The 21930-nt window shown below is 43.7% G+C and overlaps 3 protein-coding genes across 4 annotated transcripts in view; all 3 read right to left on the bottom strand.

Moving 5' to 3' along the window:
• cwc15 (CWC15 spliceosome associated protein homolog) overlaps positions 1–21930 on the bottom strand; it is an 89623-nt gene that overhangs the window by 4039 nt on the left and 63654 nt on the right. The gene's annotated exons all lie outside the window — the stretch shown is intronic.
• Positions 3548–6341, bottom strand: LOC311025678 (uncharacterized protein). The gene is made up of 2 exons (XM_084028744.1): positions 6068–6341; positions 3548–5706 (listed from the first exon to the last, which is right to left on the bottom strand). Exon 2 carries the CDS (start codon positions 5698–5700, stop codon positions 4405–4407), a length of 1296 nt encoding a protein of 431 aa, XP_083884870.1. The 5' UTR covers positions 5701–5706; positions 6068–6341; the 3' UTR covers positions 3548–4404.
• Positions 12757–17775, bottom strand: plp1b (proteolipid protein 1b). Of its 2 annotated transcripts, none has more exons than XM_084029635.1 (7): positions 17617–17775; positions 15467–15653; positions 15207–15363; positions 14804–14981; positions 14466–14539; positions 14180–14245; positions 12757–13560 (listed from the first exon to the last, which is right to left on the bottom strand). In XM_084029635.1, the coding sequence occupies exons 1-7, from the start codon at positions 17618–17620 to the stop codon at positions 13489–13491; spliced, it is 738 nt and encodes a 245-aa protein (XP_083885761.1). In that variant the 5' UTR covers positions 17621–17775; the 3' UTR covers positions 12757–13488. The 2 variants fall into 2 exon arrangements, with proteins under 2 accessions (XP_083885761.1, XP_083885760.1); XM_084029634.1 differs by lacking the exon at positions 17617–17775 and adding an exon at positions 15975–16180.

The raw sequence follows: 21930 nt of genomic DNA on the forward strand, positions 1-21930 counted from the left end.
CAAGCTGTAGGAATTTTTTGCTGAACGTTGTTGGCTGATGTTCAAGGTGACAAACCAACGGAGGAAGTTTTGCTGGATTCCTCAAATATGATGTGTCTAAAATGTCTTGTTTTACATCGTCAAATGCTCACATGGGAGATGTGAGAAAATTGGAGTACAGAAAGGACACAATGCAGAATTTCTGCTGCTACCAGTGTGTGTCTGTGTGTGTGTGTGTGTGTGAGAGAAGAGTGAATTACTGTGAAAGCCGAATGCCTTTTTAAATAAGCCCTTCTCAGGGCATATTTAAAGGGTCAGTTCACCCACGTAATTAACAAGAATTTTTTCACTTACCTCTGTATCAAGCCACGCAGGTGATTTTGGCTGCAGGTTTTGATATATTAAAACTTTATTATATATTACTAAAATTACATTAAAAAGTCAGTTCTAACATCTCTCTTCAGAGTCCCAGAATAATCTACAGACCAAACTGTGAACATTTTAGTTGATACTTTACAGAAAAGTAAGTCAGTGTGTCTGTTTCAATTGCACTTTTGCTTGGATAACATTGAAATTGAAATTCTTTGATAAGGCAAATTCAATTTCAAGTATCTTAAGATCAGATCTTTAGAGTTCTAGCAACCCCCCCCCCCCCCCCAACTGGAACAGCATGTTTGTGAAGGAGTAAGGGGGGAACAACAACACTTAAAGGTTTCGTCTGATGTGAATGTGAATGTCTTTTGCTAATGAGTTTCTGGGTTTCACTTCAGCACAACACATACAAGGCAAAAAAGGAAAACAAAAGCACTTAGCACTAACGTTATAAAGTTGTCTCAGAAATTAGAAACACAGGAAGAAGAATGCATGAAAAGGTAGCTAACTAGTTTTTTAGGAAAGGGGGTTTGTGAGAATCTGGCAACTCTGCATTGTAAAATGTCACGCTTGTGAAAACACGAAACTATATAACAATGGCATCTGTCTGCTGTACTCCCTGATTATCATAAAATCTCTTGAGCAACCTGCATAGCAGCATCCAGGTGCAGTGCTTCAGCCTCACATGGGGGGTGGGATCTGAAATGACAGGGGGTGGGGGCTCAGGTGGAAGGTCTCTATACCTGTCTGCCTGCGTGAGACCGAGATCCAGAGGAGGCTCAACACCACTCTGCTCTTACAGCGCTGACACAGCTGACCCAAACAGGTGAGAACACAATATGGTGCGAGAACGGACTTCACCCTCGTTCTGATTTCATGTTCACTATGCAGGGTAAGGCCTCTTTACAAAGTCAGAATTGCTTTAATTTTCTATGCATAATGGATTTGACCTGGTTAATTGGTGCTGGCACATCTCTAGTGAGATTCATCATAGGAGATTAAAACCACTCAGTGCAGGTCAAAATGTTAGGAGGAGCAGAAGAGAATACAGACGAGATGCACAATGTGACAGGTCAGGACGATAAACAGTAACACAGATCCAGAGGAAGAACATGATTACACAACATACAATGTGAGTGCAGAAAAAAGGTAAATATTTAATTTCAATGTTCATCAATGCTCCTCGATTCAGATTCAACAGAACGCAGTTGTTCAGAATGGTATACTGTAACAACGTCAAATACTTTAATGTCATCTTTACATCCTGAGTGAGTTGTGTGAGGCAGAATGCAGAATAACGGGTTTGTGTACGAGACACGGGGTCACAAAGAAGGTCTGATGAGACTATGGGAAGAGAAAAGCCTAAACAGAAAGCAGATATAGAGCAGAGCATATTAGTTTTATACATTGGTGATTACTGTTTTTTTAAAACCCAAACAAACCTGAACTTTGAATCATTTCATCAGGTTGAACATCTGAGAAAATATCACATCATGTCAAAAGGTAAGTCACATTTGAATCTGACATTTCATCCTTTTAGAAGATTAAAAGTGGTCCTTCCCACCCAGTTGTGACAGGAAGTATGTGTTTGTGTGCTGCAGAGGTGGACAGATACGCCGTGTTTCAAACCACCAAAGTGCGGACTCCACTGAAGAATGACGGATGTTGGATCCAGAAATCAAAACGGGAGCAAGACGAAGCAAGGTATTTCTCATCAATTAAGATGCAACATCAAAAATGATGTATTTATTTAAAGCGACAACATTGTTTCCAGTTTGAATCTGAAGCTGTCATTTATTGCCACATTTGTCTGATGTGCTATAGTGATGCAACTGTTCATGTATTTGATATAGAGAAAAGTACAAATTCACCAGAGACTTCTCCTGTCTTGCAGTCCAGACCAAACTAAGGAGACCAGCTCCGCTACAGTCAGACGGGCTTCATACGTCCTGTCCACAGCCAAGAAATTTGAGTGAGTATCAGAGATGTTCAGGGTGAAAGGGTACACAACTCCAAAAAACTTCTACGGGTACTGGATCAATCGAACAAATCAAACCAAGACAATGCATTGCCCAACAATGCTGGGAGCTAACACAGCGTGCGGATCATTTGTTTGATTCTTACCAGACAGCTGACACGGCTGCATTTAAGACCAACAATAATGAAAGTGAGAAAACCACTTATGTATTCTGACTGGTAATCCATCCATACAAATCCAATTCTCAGGTTTGAACAGCAGATGTCGCCAGTTCAGACAGAATCAAACGCTTCAAAACGGTGAATCATTTTCAGCACCGGTGCTTCGGAAAGATTCATTCACCGCATCACAAGTGAACGTATCAACCTGAAGAACGTTATATTTAAAGATAAAATCTATCATTGTTTGCATCATCTTTCATAGATTTAAATAACAAACTAGCTTATATTTGGGGTACAAATGCAGACTAAAATAAAATACTTACTTTTAACTTGATTAAATACTAGACTTCCAGTCGACAACATCTCCAGTGTTTTTAAAATGTGCAACCGAGACCCATTTGATCTAAAGAATATGGTGGCAGTTCTGGAAATTAAATGGACTCTGTGGTGTCAGTGAAGAATAAAGGATTCAGGAACAAATCACATAAACATTAACTTCGCCCGGGGCAGCTGCTGCATCCACAAAGACCTGCTTTAGCTGGGGGATGAAGCATTGATCTGAATACAACTCTTGCTTGATTATTTCCCCTCGAGGCACACAGGATGAGCAGCATGTTAGCTCTCCACTGCCCGTCTACCAAAAGGGCCTTTCAGCTTCCTAATGAACCCTAAAAATACAAATCCACAACTCCTTGAGCTGTACAAATATTTTAACAGCCATCAATTTAAAGTGATCATGTATGTTAAAAATAATCTCATTGATTTGCCGAGCATAAAAATGTATTGATCTTTTTCTGTAACAGCATTCGACAATCATAGTCGTATACTTTGTTTACAGACTGTAAACATGTTCTGCAACATTCATTGATACTGTAATAATAATTTATTACGTAATTATTATAATAGATGCAGTAGAGTCCCTGCCTGTGTATTGTCGCCAGCTCTACCTATTGCATTGACATTACATCACCTCACTTTAAAATGTACATGAGACACACACACACACACACACCTTTAGTATATTAATAAGCTTATGGACACATTCACGATGCAAAAATATTTCAAAAATATATTTATTCTTTTTACCCTGAGGTCACCTGAGGATGTTCCTCGTCAAATTAAAAAAAGGCCTCAACGTTAATCATTTCAGACAATAAATTCCTTTTATAATGATGTAATGGGCCAGATATATTCAGAACACTCAAGAAAATGAATATGATCCCAAACTGAATGGAGTTATCTGTTTAAAAAACATGTTGGTGTTTCCTTTGTATCAGTATTTAGATAACACAGTTACTGACGCCCTTCTTTCAGTTTGTTTTCCAGCAGGCAGGAACATTACAAAGGAGAAAGCACATACAATGTACACGTTTTATGTGTACATCTTGTTTTGTATATTCTGCATGGGTGCTGGACCAGAATAAATCTAAACTGACCTTAATATATAATTACATTTTCAGAATGTACAAGTTCCTATAGTCTCAAACAAGATACCACTTGACAATGCAGCCATTTTTAAATCTTTCCTTTGAGGGTGTTGAGGACAACGAGGTGAATCTGTTCTTGACCAGTCCACAGCGGAGTTAGAAAGCGAGCTCACAGCATTTACCTCGCAGGCTGGCCTCCAATCACGAGACAAAATGACAAAAGCTCATTTTTAGTTCTCAAATCTCTTTGTGACTCGCAAAGGAACGTCTACTTTCAACTCTCTCTCACTGACTGTGGCCAATAACTTGGTAGAAGTTCAATCAAACAGTGTTTTACTGTCAGCTTACAGTTTGTAAACCCATTTGTGCGAAAGGAACCAAAACAGCCAGGTTTTGATAAATTACTCAAAATTGTGCAGTCACTCTCTTTCCTCAAAAGTACTGATGGCTAACTGATAGTCTTCGGTTAGTCTTAGTGCTTAATCAGTCAAGAGGGTCCAGCATCTGTGAGGTCTCCGACAGTGTGCACCCCCTGTGCTGATGTGGACAAGGAGGACCCAGTTTCTGGGCCCATGCTGTGCGAAGGCATTAAATGGTCCTCGTTGATGGCAAAGTGGTTCAGCGGGTAGATGCCACATTTCCTAAAGCCTTCCTTCACAATCCTGACACCCTCCTCCTCCTTCACTACCTGATACGTCCCTTTAAACACACCTGAGAAGTCCTTCTTGCTGACTGCAAAGTGAGAATCGGTGGCACAACCATCACCTATGAGTGCTGCGAAACGCTGTTTCAGGAGAACAAAGAGACCGGCGTCGAGCGGCTGCAGGATGTGAGAGCAATGAGGCGGAAGGCACAGAAGGATGACGTCCTCCTTACGAGCTGCTTCCACCACCTCGAGGTGGACGGGAGACTTGTGGTCATCGAAAACCAGCAGCAGCGGACGCTCCTTTGTTGCGTGCAGGAGGAAGTGCTTGAGGAACCATTTCTTGAAAAGGTCAGAGTTCATACACCCCGAGTCTGACCAGCCATAGAGGGCATTTGGAGGCCCTTGAGTCTTGTAACATACTCCACCTGGATATGCTTTTGAGTACGTAATAAATGGGGGAACGTCCTCACCAGCGGCGCTAAAGCAAGCCAGGACGGAGATGTGGTCCCTCAAGCCTGGCGGTGGCTTGTAGCCCAGACTGTTAGATTTGGGGACAACCACCCTCTTCCTGCCCAGCTGAAAGCCCGTCTCATTGCAGTTGAAGATTTGATGAGGCTTGTCTCGGAGCCCGTGAGCGTCCATAACAGTGCTCAGCAAACGTAAAAATTGATCCACGGCTTCCTTTCTCACACATACCGTCCTCCCACGGACAACATTGTCTGCTGGCTGAATGGTGATATTATTTTCTTGCCGTTTTCTGAAATTGAGCCACCAGGTCTGGCCTAGTTTAGAAAATGCAACCCTCCGATGCTGCCGCTTATAAATGGATGAGGCAAAGGACACCAGCTGTTGTTTTGTCAGTGGGAATCCATGCTTGGACATGTATAAAGAGAACTCCACCAACAGCTCCTCGTCAGCAGATGTTATAAGCTGAGCTGGCCCGCTGCGACTCCCTGGTGTCACCCGTCCACTGACCCGGTCCCCCAGTGAAGACTTAGGGACTCCAAACTCTTTGGCAGCCTGTCTCACCGTACACCTTCCTGACTTCACCTCGATGAATGCACGTTCCATGGCTTCCTCTGTCCATTTCTTCTTCTTCTTCCTCCCAATTTTGTCAAGATGATTTCTCGATGGCATTTTTTTCTAGGATGGCACAGGAAAAGCAGGCATGAATAACACATTCAACACACCAATCAGCCAAATGTCACAAACTTCAGTGCTTTAATTTATGCCACTTATTTGCATTTTTCGTCTAGACTATAATTAATTATTATTAAGTATTCATTTAAATCCGGGTCTAAACCTGTATTTATGCTCTTCACATGTTGTAACTTTCGGAAAATATGTGGCCTAACACAGGAACGATAGTAATGATTATGTTTCCCTCGCGTATTAGTAGCTAACTGGTACACGGTTCGATTCCTTTATCCTAGATAATACCTGAATGATACGTTAACTGTCTGTCACAAATACGTAGGTCAACTGTTAAAACCAACTGACTTACTGGTCTTGGGGAGTCGTCGTAATAATGTTTAATTAATGGGGGACAGATGAAGATCGTCCTGCGTTAGTTGTAACGTCGCGCACCGTATCGTTAATATTCTTTAAACTAGCTACAATAATGTAAAGTCTGTTGGTTTTGGGGGAAAAATTACGCTTAAAATACAAAACTGGAAACGGCGTTGTTTAATCTCCAGTCGCCTCTACGTGTCTCTCTGTTTCAGAAAGTTAAAACGTGGTGGAATTGGTTAATATGAAACAGAACTGAACATCCTCCTGCCTAGCATGAAAAGGCTAGCATCACAAACCTAAAAGGGAAGTCAAGTGAAAGTTCCTTCAAAATAAAAGTATTCAAGTTCCTGTTACAAAATAAGTCTCTAACGTTACAGATATTCAAATAAACTCAATAAATTGTAAGTATGATGTGTAAGTATAATACCATAACACTCCAATATGTTTGTATTTTTCTTCATACTTAATGATGAATATTTTCAGTGTGTATAGTGGACCACAACATTAAATCATTGAAAGATATTTTGCTCCAAATTGAAACGGGATCACATTCCTTGTTCAAGAAAACAGACCACTCCCTCCTTGTTTGGTGATATTTACATAGTTATTAAACATTGCGTTGGCATTTAAATTTAATTTAAACGTTTTTTTAATTATCAGCTCTACTTCATCAATCATTCACCAAAGACCCCCTCCCCTTCTCTCCTGTTTTTGTTTCCCACTCAGCTCATGTGCTCATATAAAAGGAGAATGAAGAGTGAAATTCTGTATTGGCTATAACTCATACATCCCATCATCCCTTGCTGAAAAGGTTTTATCTTTGACACTCCATCCTAGAAGAAAGTGCACTTGTGACCTGTCCAAACAGTGCATTTCCATCACACCCTTGAAAAATGATTAAAATGTAATATTATTATTAATTAATATGGAGCTTTGACTTTTATGTAAGTATAATTATAAGTTTGAGCAAAGGTAGTTTAAAAGTGACCAAGATATTTTTTTGCTGTCTGCTTTAAGGTCATCAATGCCAATATTCTAAATGTGTTTAATTTTCTTACCTTGTAGATCAGTAGATTATCCGATGAGCCCTCCGCCCAAGAATACACAGATTGCTCCATTTGAAGGGTGCGTATGTGCTGAATTTTAATTGAAAATAAATCCACTTGTTTTCACGTTTTGCATTATTAATCTAAGATATGTCTGAACATTTAAACCAACAATACTGAATGTTAGTACCAGATGTATATATGTGCAAATGTATTATTATCTCTTCTCTGTTTAGTGATTCAGTTACTCAAGCAAATGGTGAAGTTATTCCTCCCCAAAAAGATGTTCAGCTTGAGGAGTCAACAGTGGAGACCACACACGATGCAAAGTTAGTATATGAGAGCATTTACATTTTACATTTACATTTAGGTAATTTAGCAGATGCTTTTGTCCAAAGCGACTTACAATAAGTACATTTGTCAAAAGAAGGAAACAAAGAAACCACAACGTATCATTGCCGATAAAGTAAGAGCTAAAAATAGAACAAGTGCCATCGTCTTGAGTTGGATGCGTGCTGCGACAGGGAGCCAGTGGAGGTCACGGAGGAGGGGGGTCACATGGGAGAATTTGGGTAGATTGAAGATAAGGCGTGCTGCAGCGTTCTGGATACGCTGCAATGGTTTAATCGCAGAGGCCGGGAGTCCGGCCAGGAGAGAGTTGCAGTAGTCAAGGCGGGAGATGACCAGTGCTTGGACCAGGAATTGCGTTGCATCCTTTGTGAGGAAGGTCCGAATCCTGCGGATATTGTAGAGGGCAAATCTGCAGGATCGGGCCACAGCAGTGATGTTGGGGGTGCAGGATAGTTGGTCATCAAGGATTACACCCAGGTTCCTCGCAGTTGAGGAAGGTAATACTGTGATGCCCTCGACGGAGACCGACAGGTCCATGCGAGGGCAGTCTTTCCCTGGGATGAAGAGGAGTTCGGTTTTATTCAGGTTAAGCTTGAGGTGATGTGCAGTTGTCCAGACAGAGATGTCAGCCAGACAGTCCGAGATGCGAGTTGCAATGTGAGCGTCAGAGGACGGGGGAAAAGAGAGGAACAGCTGGGTGTCATCAGCGTAGCAATGGTAGGAGAATCCATGCGATGTGATAACAGAACCTAGTTATCTGGTGTATAGTGAGAACAGAAGCGGTCCTAATACTGAGCCTTGAGGGACACCCGTGTCCAGAGAACAGGGTTTGGACATAGAGCCATTCCATGTGACCTGAAAGGTGTGATTTGTCAGGTATGATGTAAACCAGGTGAGAGCAGAGTCAGTTAGGCCAAGTTCAGCCAGAGTGGAGAGAAGAATTTGGTGGTTGACTGTGTCGAATGCAGCAGATAGGTCGAGGAGAATGAGAACGGAGGAGTGGGATGAGGCTCTGGCGTCTCGCAGGGACTCGGTCACTGTGAGGAGGGCCGTCTCAGTGGAGTTAGCAGTCCTGAATCCTGATTGATTAGGGTCTAGGAGGTTGTTCTGTGAGAGATAGGATGACAGTTGGTTGTAGGCGGCACGTTCCAAGGTTTTAGCGAGGAATGATAGAAGAGATACAGGTCTGTAGCTTTGGATGTCAGTAGCGTCTAGGGTGGGTTTTTTAAGGAGAGGCTTCACGGTAGTGGTCTTAAAATCTGCTGGAATGACACCTGAGGTGAGGGAGGAGTTGATCAGGGTGGTGAGGAATGGCAAGATGTCGTGTGAGGTGTCCTGGAGAAGAGAGGAGGGAATCGGGTCAAGGGAGCAGGTGGTGGCACGGTTAGATGTAACAAGTGCGTGAACGTCTTCATAGGTGAGGGGGCTAAAGCTGGTAAGGCCATCAGAGTTGAGAGTTGGGGGAGATGTCTTCTGGGAGGGAATAGGCGTGAATGAGGAGCTGATGTCATTTACTTTCTTGGTAAAGTAAGTTGCAAAGTCATTTTAACTCGTGACCAACGAGTTAAAATAAAGGTTTAAATAAATCGGCAGTAAGGGAGGAAGGGGGGGGGGGTAGAAGGGGTGAGGAGGGAGGAGAACATGGAGAAGAGTTTCCTGGGGTTGGAGGCAGTTGATCTTTGCAGGTAGAAGGCAGATTTAGCTGCCGAAACAGTTGAGGTGAAGTCAGAGAGGAGGCGGTGGTAGTGAGCAAGGTCCTCGTGCTGTCCCGATTTCTTCCATTTTCTCTCTGACGCTCGCAACAATGATCTATTGGTTCGCAGAGGTTCAGACAGCCAGGGAGGGGGGGGAGATGATCGCGCCGGTCGTGCGATTGGGGGACAGAGAGTGTCCAAAGAAGAGGAGAGTGAGGACATCAGGATAGAGGAGGCTTCCTCAGTAGGCATTAAGGAGAACTGTTCTGAGGGTGGTAGCGAGGAGATAACAGTTGAGGAGAGAGCGGAGGGAGTGAGGGATTTCAGGTTGCGGCGGCTGGTGACCATTCGAGGCGCAGAGGGGAGGGATGTGGTGGGCTCCATGGGGAGGGAGAAAGTCACAAAGTGGTGGTCGGACACGGTGAGCGGGGTAACAGAGAGTGCAGAGATGCCACAGGATCTTGTGAAGACAAGGTCAAGTTGGTTCCCGGCCCGGTGAGTTGGTGGAGAGGGGGAGAGCGTAAGGTCAAATGCGGAAAAGAAGTCAATGAATTCAGATGAGTGCAGCTTTCCCGGCTGGATGTTGAAGTCACCGAGGACGACGAGTGGTGTGCCATCATGAGGGGAGCAGCTCAGGAGGGCATCCATCTCATCCAAAAAGTCACCGAGAGGACCGGGTGGGCGATAGATCACTATGATGTTGAGTTTGAAAGGAAGGGTGACAGAGACGGCGTGGAATTCAAGTGCAGATCGGGGTAGGTGGTCCAGAGGAAGGACCTGGTAGGACCACCTGGGTGAGATGAGGAGCCCAGTTCCTCCTCCTCGCCCTGTTCGTCTTGGGGAGTGTGAAAACGAGTAGGCAGTTGAAAGGGCAGCTGGAGTGGCAGTGTTTTCTGGAGTCATCCAGGTCTCCGTGAGGGCCAGGAAATGGAGAGTCTGCAGGGAGGCATACGCTGAAATGGTGTCCACCTTCTTGACTACAGACTGGCAGTTCCACAGCCCCCCTAGTAGGCCTACTTCAAGTTCCTTACCGGTGGAGAATGGTGGGTAGCAGAGATTGGATGGGTTACAGCCTCGAGTGAAGGGTCTCCGGTAAAATCTTCTCCAGCGTGATGTCCTGACTGGGATAAGACACATGGCTGCGAGGGGGGGGGGGGGCTGAGATGTTATGCCTACCTCAATGGGCTTCCTCGATGGACTCCCTTTGTCTTTGTTCAGATGTCTTTGTTCTGATGGCCTGACGCTGTAATGACAGCCTTTTAAGTGCTCAGTTTACCGCAAGTACTGACTGAGACCCCTCCCTCCAATCAAGTCTATTCACTACAGCTGAGCTGGCTGAAACTAGCTGATTACTCACTTAGCATAGACAGCTTCACAAGAATTTAAACAACAAGCTATCAACACAAGACTAAATGTTACAACTAGCTTTACTCACACAATGCCTAAACCCAAATCTACAATTAGTTTCTGACTTACCAACAAGAGACAAAGCAGCTTCCTTCCTTTCTCCAGACAAAATGAGTGCACCTCTATGAGTGTAACTCCTGCTGAGTGAAGGGATTTTTTATTCATGTCTTTTTTACATAGTTGGGAATAAGTATCTCTGTCTGTTACAGGCCCCAAGCACCCATAGAACAACTTTTCCAAAATGGTGACGCACAACCAGAAGATTCAGTTACCAACACGACTGCAGAAAACAAGGAAGAACATGCTGCAGTTTGCCAGCCACATGTGGAATACAATGCTGAGGTCTCTGCAGAAATTGCAGAAGGCATCTCAAATGATGAAGCGCAAGTCGTTTCTTCAGCAGAGGAGAAACCAGTCGGCGACACAAATACAGAAAACAACGGAGATCATGCTGATACAACAGGTGAGCCGTCTGAACACAATGAGGCCACGACCTCTACAGATGCTCATGCAGAAACCGCTGCTGCACCTGCAGATGAGCTGCAACCTCAAGAGCAACCATCAACAGAGGCAACAGATACGACACATTTGGAGGACGCAGGAGGAGAATCCACAGTTCATCCTGAAGAGGGCATTTGTAAGAAACCTCCTGCAGAACAGACTGCAGGAGACACCGTGGAGGCTGTAGCTGAGGTTGTGGCAAAACCATCATCTGACACGAGTGACGTGGAAAGTGCAACACCTGTAAAAGAGGCTGCTCTTCAAGACAGGGCTGTAGCTGAGGTTGCCGTGGAGTCCTCAACGGAGACCCCTGCTGTGACCGGTGTAGCCGGAGAACAGGCCAGCGTGGAACCAGTCCCTGACTTATTGGTAGAATCTGGATCCGAATCGCCCACTCAACCTGACACTGCTACAGATGGGAGTTACGAGAAAGGTCCTCCAGAACAGACAGCTGTCGAAGCCGTAGCTGAGGTTGCTGTGGAGACATCTGCAGAGACCCCTGCTGTGACCGGTGCAGCCGGAGAACAGGCTGCTCCCCAGGCCAGCGTGGAACCAGTCCCTGACTTATTGGCAGATACGGGGTCTGAACCGCTTTCCCAAGCTGCTGCTGAAACGGCGGTCAAGCCTGTGGAGTGTAAAGTGGAGTCTGCAGCCTCAGCAGAGCAACTTTTAAAGACCGGGGCCGAAGAGGCAGTCGAGTGTGAAGTCCAGTCTGTTGACAACACCACTGTTGAGACAAGTGTCGAGCCAACACCTGAGAGAGCGGCGGATCCTGTGGTAGAGGTGAACGTTGAGGATGTTGTCGAAGCTGTTCCGGATCAGTTCTCCGACAGACCCATTGAACTGTCAGAAGCATTAGACGCGGAGCCACCGACCACTGAAGCCGCTCCTCAGCCTCCGAAACCATCCCACACTGAGGAGACTGAGCTCAACCAACACTCTGATGAAACCAACAGGTGAGTCTTATAACATTTGCTGGGTTTTTTTACATCTTCACATATGCAATGAAATGCATCTCATTATTTGCTGATGATTATTTCTTCGAAGCTCTGACATGTTACAAAAGTCCAAGGAGGAGCTACAATCCACAGAGATTGAGAGAAAGATCAGGTAATGTAATTTAGAATATCAAACATGATGTCAATATGCAACAAAAAAGACGTCACACATTGTTATGTGTACTTTCTCTCTCCTGCAGGAGCAATGTGTGTTCATATTGTGAGAACATAATTGATGGAACTGTCAAGCTCTACCTCAGTGAACCCACGATGACCTGCCACCCTGAATGTCTGAAGGTTTGTTCTGTCATTTGGGAAACATAATACATATTGATCATGCATTATGCATAGTGTTAATATTGAGTGTGTTTCTGCAGTGCGGCGTGTGTGCGAAGGCCCTGGGAGATATGCTGACCCCCATGTACTTGCAGTGCCAAGTGGTCAAATGTGGGAACTGCCTCACAAAAATTCTCCAGACCGGAGCCTAACTAGGACAAGAAGACCCAACTCTTTTTTGAGTTCTCTGTTTCTCTACTGAATATTATACATCGTGTATCATCAGGTATTAATGTTATGAAAAGATATTTCTGGTAGTAATTGCCACAGAGGCTTCTATGAAATACACGTGAAATATGTTTATTGTCACGTACGGTTTATATGGTTAAATAAACACAAAGGATTGCCCCAGATTTAAAATGTTTTAATCAGCCTTCATTAAAAATGAGCACACACACACACACACACAACAGGACCCGGCTCAGTCAGTAGCGGGGCTACACATCAAACATAAGTCACCTGGAGGCACGTTATTGAAGCATCAACACCCCAGCAACATAAAAACAGCTTATTTTAAGCAGTAAACTCACAAACATCCAGAAAAATGGATACGTGTCTTTGTTTCTCCTCCTTAATAGCGGCATTTAAACAAAGCAAACATGCATTATGAGTGAAGTACATGTGTTGTGAGTGAAAGCACAGAGGGAGACAGGAGGAAACACCTGACCCACACAGAACTTTCATTCAGTCTTCCATGCTTTAGTTGCTACACAAGATGGTGATAATATAGCAGCAGCAAACTCATCCAGAAGCAACATATGCATCAGTAAACACCGGAGTGGAGTGTGTGCAGTTATGATTTGCGAGGCGAGCTGTCGCTGCTCTTAATTATTTATGATACATCATACATCACAATCTGACAACAGCGTCGGCACCAATGAAGCTTCACGAAGAAAAGAATGAAACGAGAGACGGAACCTGCAGGAGGAGGATGAACAACAAAGCTAAGAGAATCATCTGAAAGGAGGAGGAGGAGGAGGAGGAGGCGGCTGGGCGTGAATTATCTTCATCTCTCTGTGTGTTGTTCATATACAAAACAGCGATGTGAGACACGGCTTGACTGGGACGCAGGTGTCACACTTAGCGGACTCCTTTCCTGCCCAGGAAGCGCAAGACTGCGTAGTTGTAGGTGGTGGCAGCCAGATACAGAAACTGCAAAGGAAGACAGATGGAGGAGGGGGTGATGGAGAGGAAACAAAACACGGGCAAGCATTTAACAGACCTTTAGTGCTACAAGTGTTTGAAAGGGTCACATCCCCCAAATATCACATTTGTCCCAAGTTGGATAGCCTTACAGGTATTTTATTTATGGTGTGCACAGCATTGAAGAATGACTTGGAAGGGGCGTCCCTATCACTCTGGATGTTCCACATGCTTTGTCCAAACCAGTTCTTTGGTTCTTCTTTCTGTCTTTTCTCTTAATGCTGCATTTGGATTTGTATATAATTGTGCTTGTATTATGGTTCTTTGTCTTTTTTCATTATATTGTATGAGGACAAAGTACATGCATGTATTAAATGACTCGGCAAATAAAAAGTGAAAAAAAGAAAGTAGTTCCACTGAAAACTGTTGATAGTGAGGCCTGGAAATTATTAATGCTTGGAATACGTAATAATAACTTCCATTGTATTAATAATCTAAAATAACTTAAAACCTAAAAGACTACAAATTTGGGTGAACTGACCCTTTACATGGGATTTAACTGTTAGTATTTACAAGAGTAATTTTAATGCAATATAGAATCTGGCAAAATGCCAAAGAAAGTGCTCACCAGCGCCAAGAGAGTGATCCCGGCACCAGCAAACGCAGCTATATACAAATCATAGGTGACGTAGAACTGTAAGAACATCAAACACAGATTTATTACACATGTTATACACACAGGTATACAGAGAAGTGAACCAATACCTTCTATGCTTGTGTCATTCTATTAAAATGTTTGCTTCCACACCCATCCTTTAATAATGGAGGGTAGATTTGACATTGATTCTGCACACAGGATGCTGACACTAAGCACAGAACTGTGTGAAAGGAGAATATTGGCTTCCACTACTCACCTCGCTGGTTTTGCAAATAGATGCCAAGGTCATCCCACAAGCCTTGCCAGGCATCGCGTTCCAAGGAAGCAGACCTTAAATGAAATCGTGATGTCATTCTCTCTTACCATTGCTGAATCATGATGAGTTATGATGCGTTTAAACGCCTGCTTGCATGCGGCGCATTTTCTTGTGTGGAAATGAAGTTGGAGGTGCAATTATCTCCATTATTTCATGACTAATTCAACAAGCAAGTTTTTACATCCATTCTCCGGTGATTTATTCATTGCTTCCATATTCCACATTAACATTCTCATCAGGAGGATGTGTGCCAGTCAGTCATTATAAGAACAACGCACCATACTGCCTGGCATCCATGCAAATCCAGCCGTGCTGATTGATGCTGGGGGTGGTCTCGGCCAGGATGTTGATGTTGTGGCAGGTCTGCTCCATGTTGAACAAGAAGAAGACTGGGATAGCGGTGAAGGCGAACACTGCCAGCCAGATGAAGGCCAAGATGTACGTCACTATGATGAACTGTGGAAATAAGAGGTGCAGCGTGTTCAGGTCACACAGATGAGACGCAGGAACCCGGGTTTCACTGTGATAAATGTGGGTGTCATTAAGTTCAGCCGCCCACCCTAATTCATGATTTTGTCTGGAAAGTTGCTGAGACAAAGAACATTGTATTGAGCTTCAGCACAAAATGAACCAGCAGTGAGAATCTGAACAATGACGTCATATTCCCCTCCCTGTTCTCACCGTCAGGCTGAGGCAGCGGCCACAGTGGGTGCTCCTGAATTCACCAAAGGTCTGTTTGACGGCGCTCGTGGTGTAGAAGCCCTCCGCCAGCAGCAGGATGCCGTAGAGGAAGAAAAACGAGGCCAGGCCATAGATCACGTACTGGAAGTATTTGATGCTGGGGCAGTCACAGGAAGAGAAGTCAGGTCAGAACAACAAAATGAAACCATCGGAGAGGTCAAAAAGTCACATTTCAGAGAATTCACGGGTGCGTCACTCACAACGAGGCCATGACCGCGAAGTCTTGAACGTTGCGGGCGAAGTAGGTCTCGACGAGGACTTCGGTCTGGGACAGCGCTTCGTGCCCACAGCCACAAAATAGTGCCATGCCGGCATAGAAGAGCAGGGTGGCCACCAGGGACGGGTAGGGCACTGCCCCAATGCACCGGATACAGCAATCATAACAACCTGAGGGGGCATAATATATGAGCACACAGGCGGCACACACCGCACATATAAGCACACAGCACATCTACGCCACTGTGGGGGAGCTATGGAAAAGGCCTCGCTCTCTGCACATCCATGAGCATAAACAACTCCAAAAAAGCAACAGAAAAAAAAAAAAAAATTAGTAGTTCAAGCAGCGGTTCCCAACGAAGCGTCCACACAAAAGCAGTCTTCACGACAATCTCACGCACTTCTTCCAGTGCAAGCAGCGCTGTTCAAGCAGGTAGCAAATATCCACAGTGTTAATACATGCATGGGCAGAAATGGGATAGAGGGAAGCACCTAAGGCTTTGCAAAGCCAAGGCTGCCTGACCGGAAACATTTGCTGCTTCTGATCCTGTTACTCCACAACAAGAGAGATCCCCGTGCCAACCAGTGATGGACAGTGCTGCCTGCACGCTGTTGCTACAGTGAAACAAGTCCTGACGAAGTCGCTGACTTCATCTGGATGTGAACGCTCCTCTGCTGGTACCGACGCCTCACAGCTCCTACTAACTGGTCCTGCCCTCTTCCTCCCCAGCGGTCACCGGCGTCACCGGGCCGGTGGACGACGGTGGTGAAACACCAGCTTCAGAAAGAGCTCCTCTTTGTGGCTGCGAGATACAATATCCATTGTCTTAGCCACGGATCAGGGATGAACAAAGGGCAGCGATGTCAAACAAACAAAGACCATAGTCCCACAAGACACACAAACACAGTTGTATGGAGGGTCGCCAGGGCCGTCTCTAGTCACTATCACTCCTCAGGCCCCTTTCCCCCCACAGCTGGCTGAGACTGGTACCATGAGTGTCATTGCCGGCGGGGGCTGGGTTCAAGTGTTCAAGTGTTCAGAGAGTGGGTAGAAGCATAATGAGTGAGAGGGGCAATTTGAATATCTGCACAACAACAACAACAACAATAATAATAACAACTCCACTCGAGAGTTTGGTTGCAACACATTATGAAATTCTTAGATGCAATAAAACATTGATATTTTAAGGTTATTTTTTTTTAGAGGGAGAACATTGCCTTGCATTTAGGGAAATTACTGCATCAGAAGATAACATCACAATAAATCCCGTTAAATTAAAAACACACGTGCAATCGTGAGTCTTAAATGAAACAACCGGCCTCCGGTTTCACACGTTAGTTGGAAACAACCGAAGCTGCAAGTTCAACAAACTACATGAGTTTAAATAGTAACAGCAGGAAGACAGCAAGAGTCCCAGAAATTATGCAGACGGCCACACATCAGCCGTGCCCTGCTGCTTGGTGAGAAAGTGATACAGGCCATAATAGCCTCCATTTGAATTAAGTGCAGAAGGCATCAATGCATTTAAAGTAGATATCAGACAAGCAATCAGGACTCGTAAGCTGTTAAAAACATCTTAACGCGAGCAGTAGATTGTAAGTGAGAGAAAAAAAACTGTTTGCAGAGGTTGTTTGGGTCCACGGCTCTCATGGAAATTTGCTAATTTATACCCGTGGCACACGGGGGAGTATCTGACCTCTTTTCACCTCTTTGACCTGGCATGGCCTTGGCATGATGAGAGTCAATGCCCATCTTTGTCAGCCACTCTGATTCCAGTCTTGTTTATGGTCAAAAGGGGTTAGAAGAGGTAATGAGGAGTTTTTTCTTGATTGAAAGAAGAATTAAATCAGCAATACTGATAAGGAAATGAATTAATTCACCATTGTATGTTAAACTACAGTATGCAAGGTTGAATCAGGGATAAATCAGAATACTCTGGATATCAAAATACTTTTTATAAATGAAAACAGGATTAATTTTCAGCCAATCTTGCCAACGTTGCAGGAGGGCAACATGATGTCCAAGGACAGCAAGGATATATTAAAGGCAACATTAGTAAGTTATTGAAAATCCACATTTCCAAATCACATTAATAATAAATGATAAGAGTTATTAAAGATTCTGTGCGCTCACCCATGTCCAGAGAGAAGTGCAGGGGTTATTGAAGTTTTGCTGGGTCGCTTTGTGACTCTGATATGAGGATATGAGAAGTTATTCCCCGCCACTCCTATATGAATCTGACTCGCGCTTTTGTCTCATCAACAATAGATAGACCACATCTCCCCGAGTCACATCTTAAAGTCACAAAGTCCCATTTCAGCTGCCAGTCATTATTTATGGAGCCATGGGTTCAGAACTGGGAACAGAGAGCGGGTTATACATTCTAATATGAGTTTTCTATTCTTGGTATTTGGTGAGATTTACTGTATTTGAGCTGCTCACACGTTTGGATTACATTATAACAATTGTATAATTTAGTCATTTATCTGACAATGACTACATAATAAATCAGTTGATACATCTGATCTAAATTTATGCTTAATTTTTCTGGAAAAGTTGCATAGTTTTCATTAACTTGATACACTGAGTGCAAATGAACTAAAGCATCCAGGGATTCTTCCACGTCTTCACCTCAGAGATGTTGAATTATGGTGCACATTCATTTGAATTAACTTTCAATAGTTGACCCGTCAACATGTGTGTGACGTGTTGTCTGTCTGCACACACACACACACACACACACACACACACACACACACACACACACACACACACACACACACACACACACACACACACACACACACACACACACACACACACGAACAGGTCCTCAGAAACACATAGAGATAAGAGGTAGGCCCGGACAAAAGGGTGAAATAAAGCGAAACGCCACTGACTGACATCGATGAAGTTGTCTAACAAGGGTGACATTGACTGTCGGGTCCAGCTGCTCCCCTCCCTCCTTCCCTCCTTCCCTCCCTCCCTCCCTCCCTCCCTCCCTCATGTTTGACCCAGTTGATGTCAAAGCTGGGTTCAGTACAAAGGAGCCAGTGTGGAGAAGGAGAAAACACCATGCTATCTTTTTTTTCTTTTTAAGGAGAAGCCCCTCATCCAATTTTTGCTTCCCATTTCAAGCCCATGACAAACTGAATATAACAAAGTTCCCTTCAATATGTGACGATAAATTGCATTTCAATAAAATGTTATCAACATTTGTAAGAGATGACAGACACGCTGCCATTCTGGGCCGGATTCATAGCAATCATCTGGACCCCAAATCAACACATTTGACAGAAGGAAATGTTGTTGAAAGGAAATTCTAATAATAAAAAATATATAGAGTATAAATAATAGTCTTGTGGATTTGGTAAATTGTTTGGTTTGAGTTTACAGTCGTCTGTCTCATTAAAACCCATCAATAACATGAAGTAATTCATATGTAGAAAGGATTAATGACATCAGAAAGTGAGAGAGCGGAGTGGTGCCTTTGAAATCTCAGAGAAAACCATGTGAGAGAGAGAGAGAGAGAGAGAGAGAGAGAGAGAGAGAGAGAGAGAGAGAGAGAGAGAGAGAGAGAGAGAGAGAGAGAGAGAGAGAGAGAGAGCATTAATTAACCTCGGTGCTGCGTCTGAGAGTAAAATGCTTGTCGGCTTTACTTTTGAGATGTGAATTAGCAGCAATGCGTTTGACAATCAAAGGACGGGATTAGACAAGTTTCAGAGACTTGCTGGGTTGCATGAAGACAGCGATTCACTCGTTTACAAAAAGGAACTATACTCCACAAAAGCAGCTCAGATGATGAATTATTGGGTGGCTCTTAATACCAGTTATTAGTCGATGCATGAACTGATTTGGAAGTAGCGCATTTCTCTTTCGGCTCTCAAGCAAGTTTCCAAATGCCATCAGGATGCATATATCAGTATATGCTGCATAACGACATCGTGATCAGCACCACGGACAGCGGCGGCTCCGTGTGACGTCAGTGTATCTATAGGTGATGCGGCGCGGGGCTCGGTCTTGGAGTCATTTCAGAATAGTTTGCTGTGTGACAGATACACTTGCCAATATTTACGCGCAGCAAGCAGTCATATGCGTGTGTGTACACGGGGGAGGAGGGCTGTGGAAATATTTGCACCACCTTCCATCCCTGTTATGGTAATGCGCGCTATCTCGTGACAAAACCGGGCAAACAATCATCAAACAAACAAACAAGCACTTGGAGGACAAAGACGCGTCGGTGGGTTCAGTGCGATGACCCGCCGTGGAGCGCCTAAATGATTGGTTTTACGGCATGATGAAGCAAAGGGAGGCCTGAGCTCTTCTGCCCACGGGCCGTTTATTTGCTCGCGTGTTTGATTGTCTCTCATGCTAATCTCAGACTCTGCTGGCTGCTTGGATGAAGCCTGGGAAACTGCGAGCAGCCGCTGCGTGTGCTCCAACACTCTTTTTGAAAGGTTTACTCTAAAACTGCAGGAGAGCAGAGCAACAGCAGTCAGAGGCACAAGTAGGACATTAAGAAGAGATGGGCTTGGCTTGAGGTAGATACACATTACATTGTACGTGATGGGCAAATTAGGTAGAGAACAGATTGGATGCTGAAGTGGTTCTCTCCTTATGTGACTTGTGCATTACAATGTGACCACAGTGGCAGTTACATATGTCGTAATAAAAGGTCAAATGGTAATACTGACGACAGTCATGAAGGCATGTCAGTTGAATGACATTATACTTTAAAAACAAAACGTAGGTTTCTTAGTCTGGTCATACCAGACTAAGGACAGCTGTAGTGGTAAAACCCTTAGGGTATGGAATTCATCAAAGATTTATTTGATTGCTTATTAATTCAATTTGTCAGAGGAAGAATACTAACTAGCTTTAACTGAGATCCTAAAGTAAACCTGATCAAACTCTCCTTTATTGCCAAAATAAACCCTATTCTATACTTTATCATTGCACTCCAACATTATCAAATTCATGATGGACAGTTAAAAAAAATCTAAATCAATGCAGCTGAATCAGAGATCTTTTTTACGCCATGCATTCTTCTTTTTTCTCAAAACCTGACGCATACATTACCCACAATGCCACTTGATGGTAGACATGGTCAGTTTGGTGTGTGTGCTGGTAGCAGCTTATGATTTAACTTATTTTGAAAGGTGACATGAAGCTACAAACTGATGCTCGAAACTGTTCGCAGCTTTTTTCAGCGCTCCAATGATGCAGCAACGCATCAACCAATCATGTGTTCTTGTCTTATCGTGTTTTGTTCCATCTAAAAAATACCTTTAGCCGATTCTGAGCCTCGAGGACAAGCAGGCTTTGGAGCAAATTTGTGGCCAATCTCTGTAATCACAGGATGTCATTGGGCCCAAAAAAACGTGTTACTATAGAATTACATTGGGAACAAGAACTCCACGAAAGAGCTGCAAAATGAACTTATAGTTTGAATTTGAGTTATTTTTACGTAAAGATAACCTGAGCAACTTTCAGAACATGGCCGCCACCTCTGATGGCGTATCCAATGCTTTTTCTACATCAGTTCCCAGTGCTCTTTAAACACATCAGTGACCCTCGCCAGAAATGCAGCTTGGCCATTTTGTTGCTCATAGTGTGCAACATTCTTCACATGCAGTACTCCTGTCAACAGACTTTGGCGTTTCATTCTCAGGCATGAGCATAGCTCCTGGACTACATTCTGCATGGTTATGAGACTTTTAAGGACACATTATTATTCCAACGTTTCACAAGACTCAATGTTTAGTTCCAAAAAATCTTTTAATATTCGTCTCATTTAGATTAAACAACATTATGATAGGTTCAAAAAAATCAAATCTTTAAGCTTGATGTCCATCATGTCCAGTCAGTAGAGAGAGACCCCTGGATATATCTTGGTACGCACGGGGTCCAAACCTCTTGGAGTAGGCTCAATAAGTTTCATGAAACTCCTTTATAAATGTGGATAATTGAGTTGGTATACATACAATTACAATGTAATTACAGTTATCTTTCCGAAGATCTTACAGTATCCATAAACAAACGACAAATGAAATGTTGGTCTAAGAGTGTTCTGTACAAAGAAGCCAAGCCAAAAGAACCATGAGCTGAATGGAGGAACACATTTTAAGCAATTCTCTTTTTATACAGTAGTAAAGCAGGAGTTATATTCCTGCAGTGTATTAAGCAAAATTGTAGACACGTGAAATAAAAATATAGCAGGGATACTCAAATAGACTACAATAGATTACACAACACTACATATGCAAAATTGAATGGTTAATTTCAAACAATGCCTAATTTACATTTTTGTAGCGCACTTTCTCAGCAGACCCCCACACACTCACATCAAATCTCTCTAACACACACACACACACACACACACACACACACACACACACACACACACACACACACACACACACACACACACACACACACACACAGGAG

The sequence above is a fragment of the Eutrigla gurnardus genome (assembly GCF_963514095.1).
Source record: "Eutrigla gurnardus genome assembly, chromosome: 15".
Lineage (NCBI taxonomy): Eukaryota > Metazoa > Chordata > Actinopteri > Perciformes > Triglidae > Eutrigla > Eutrigla gurnardus.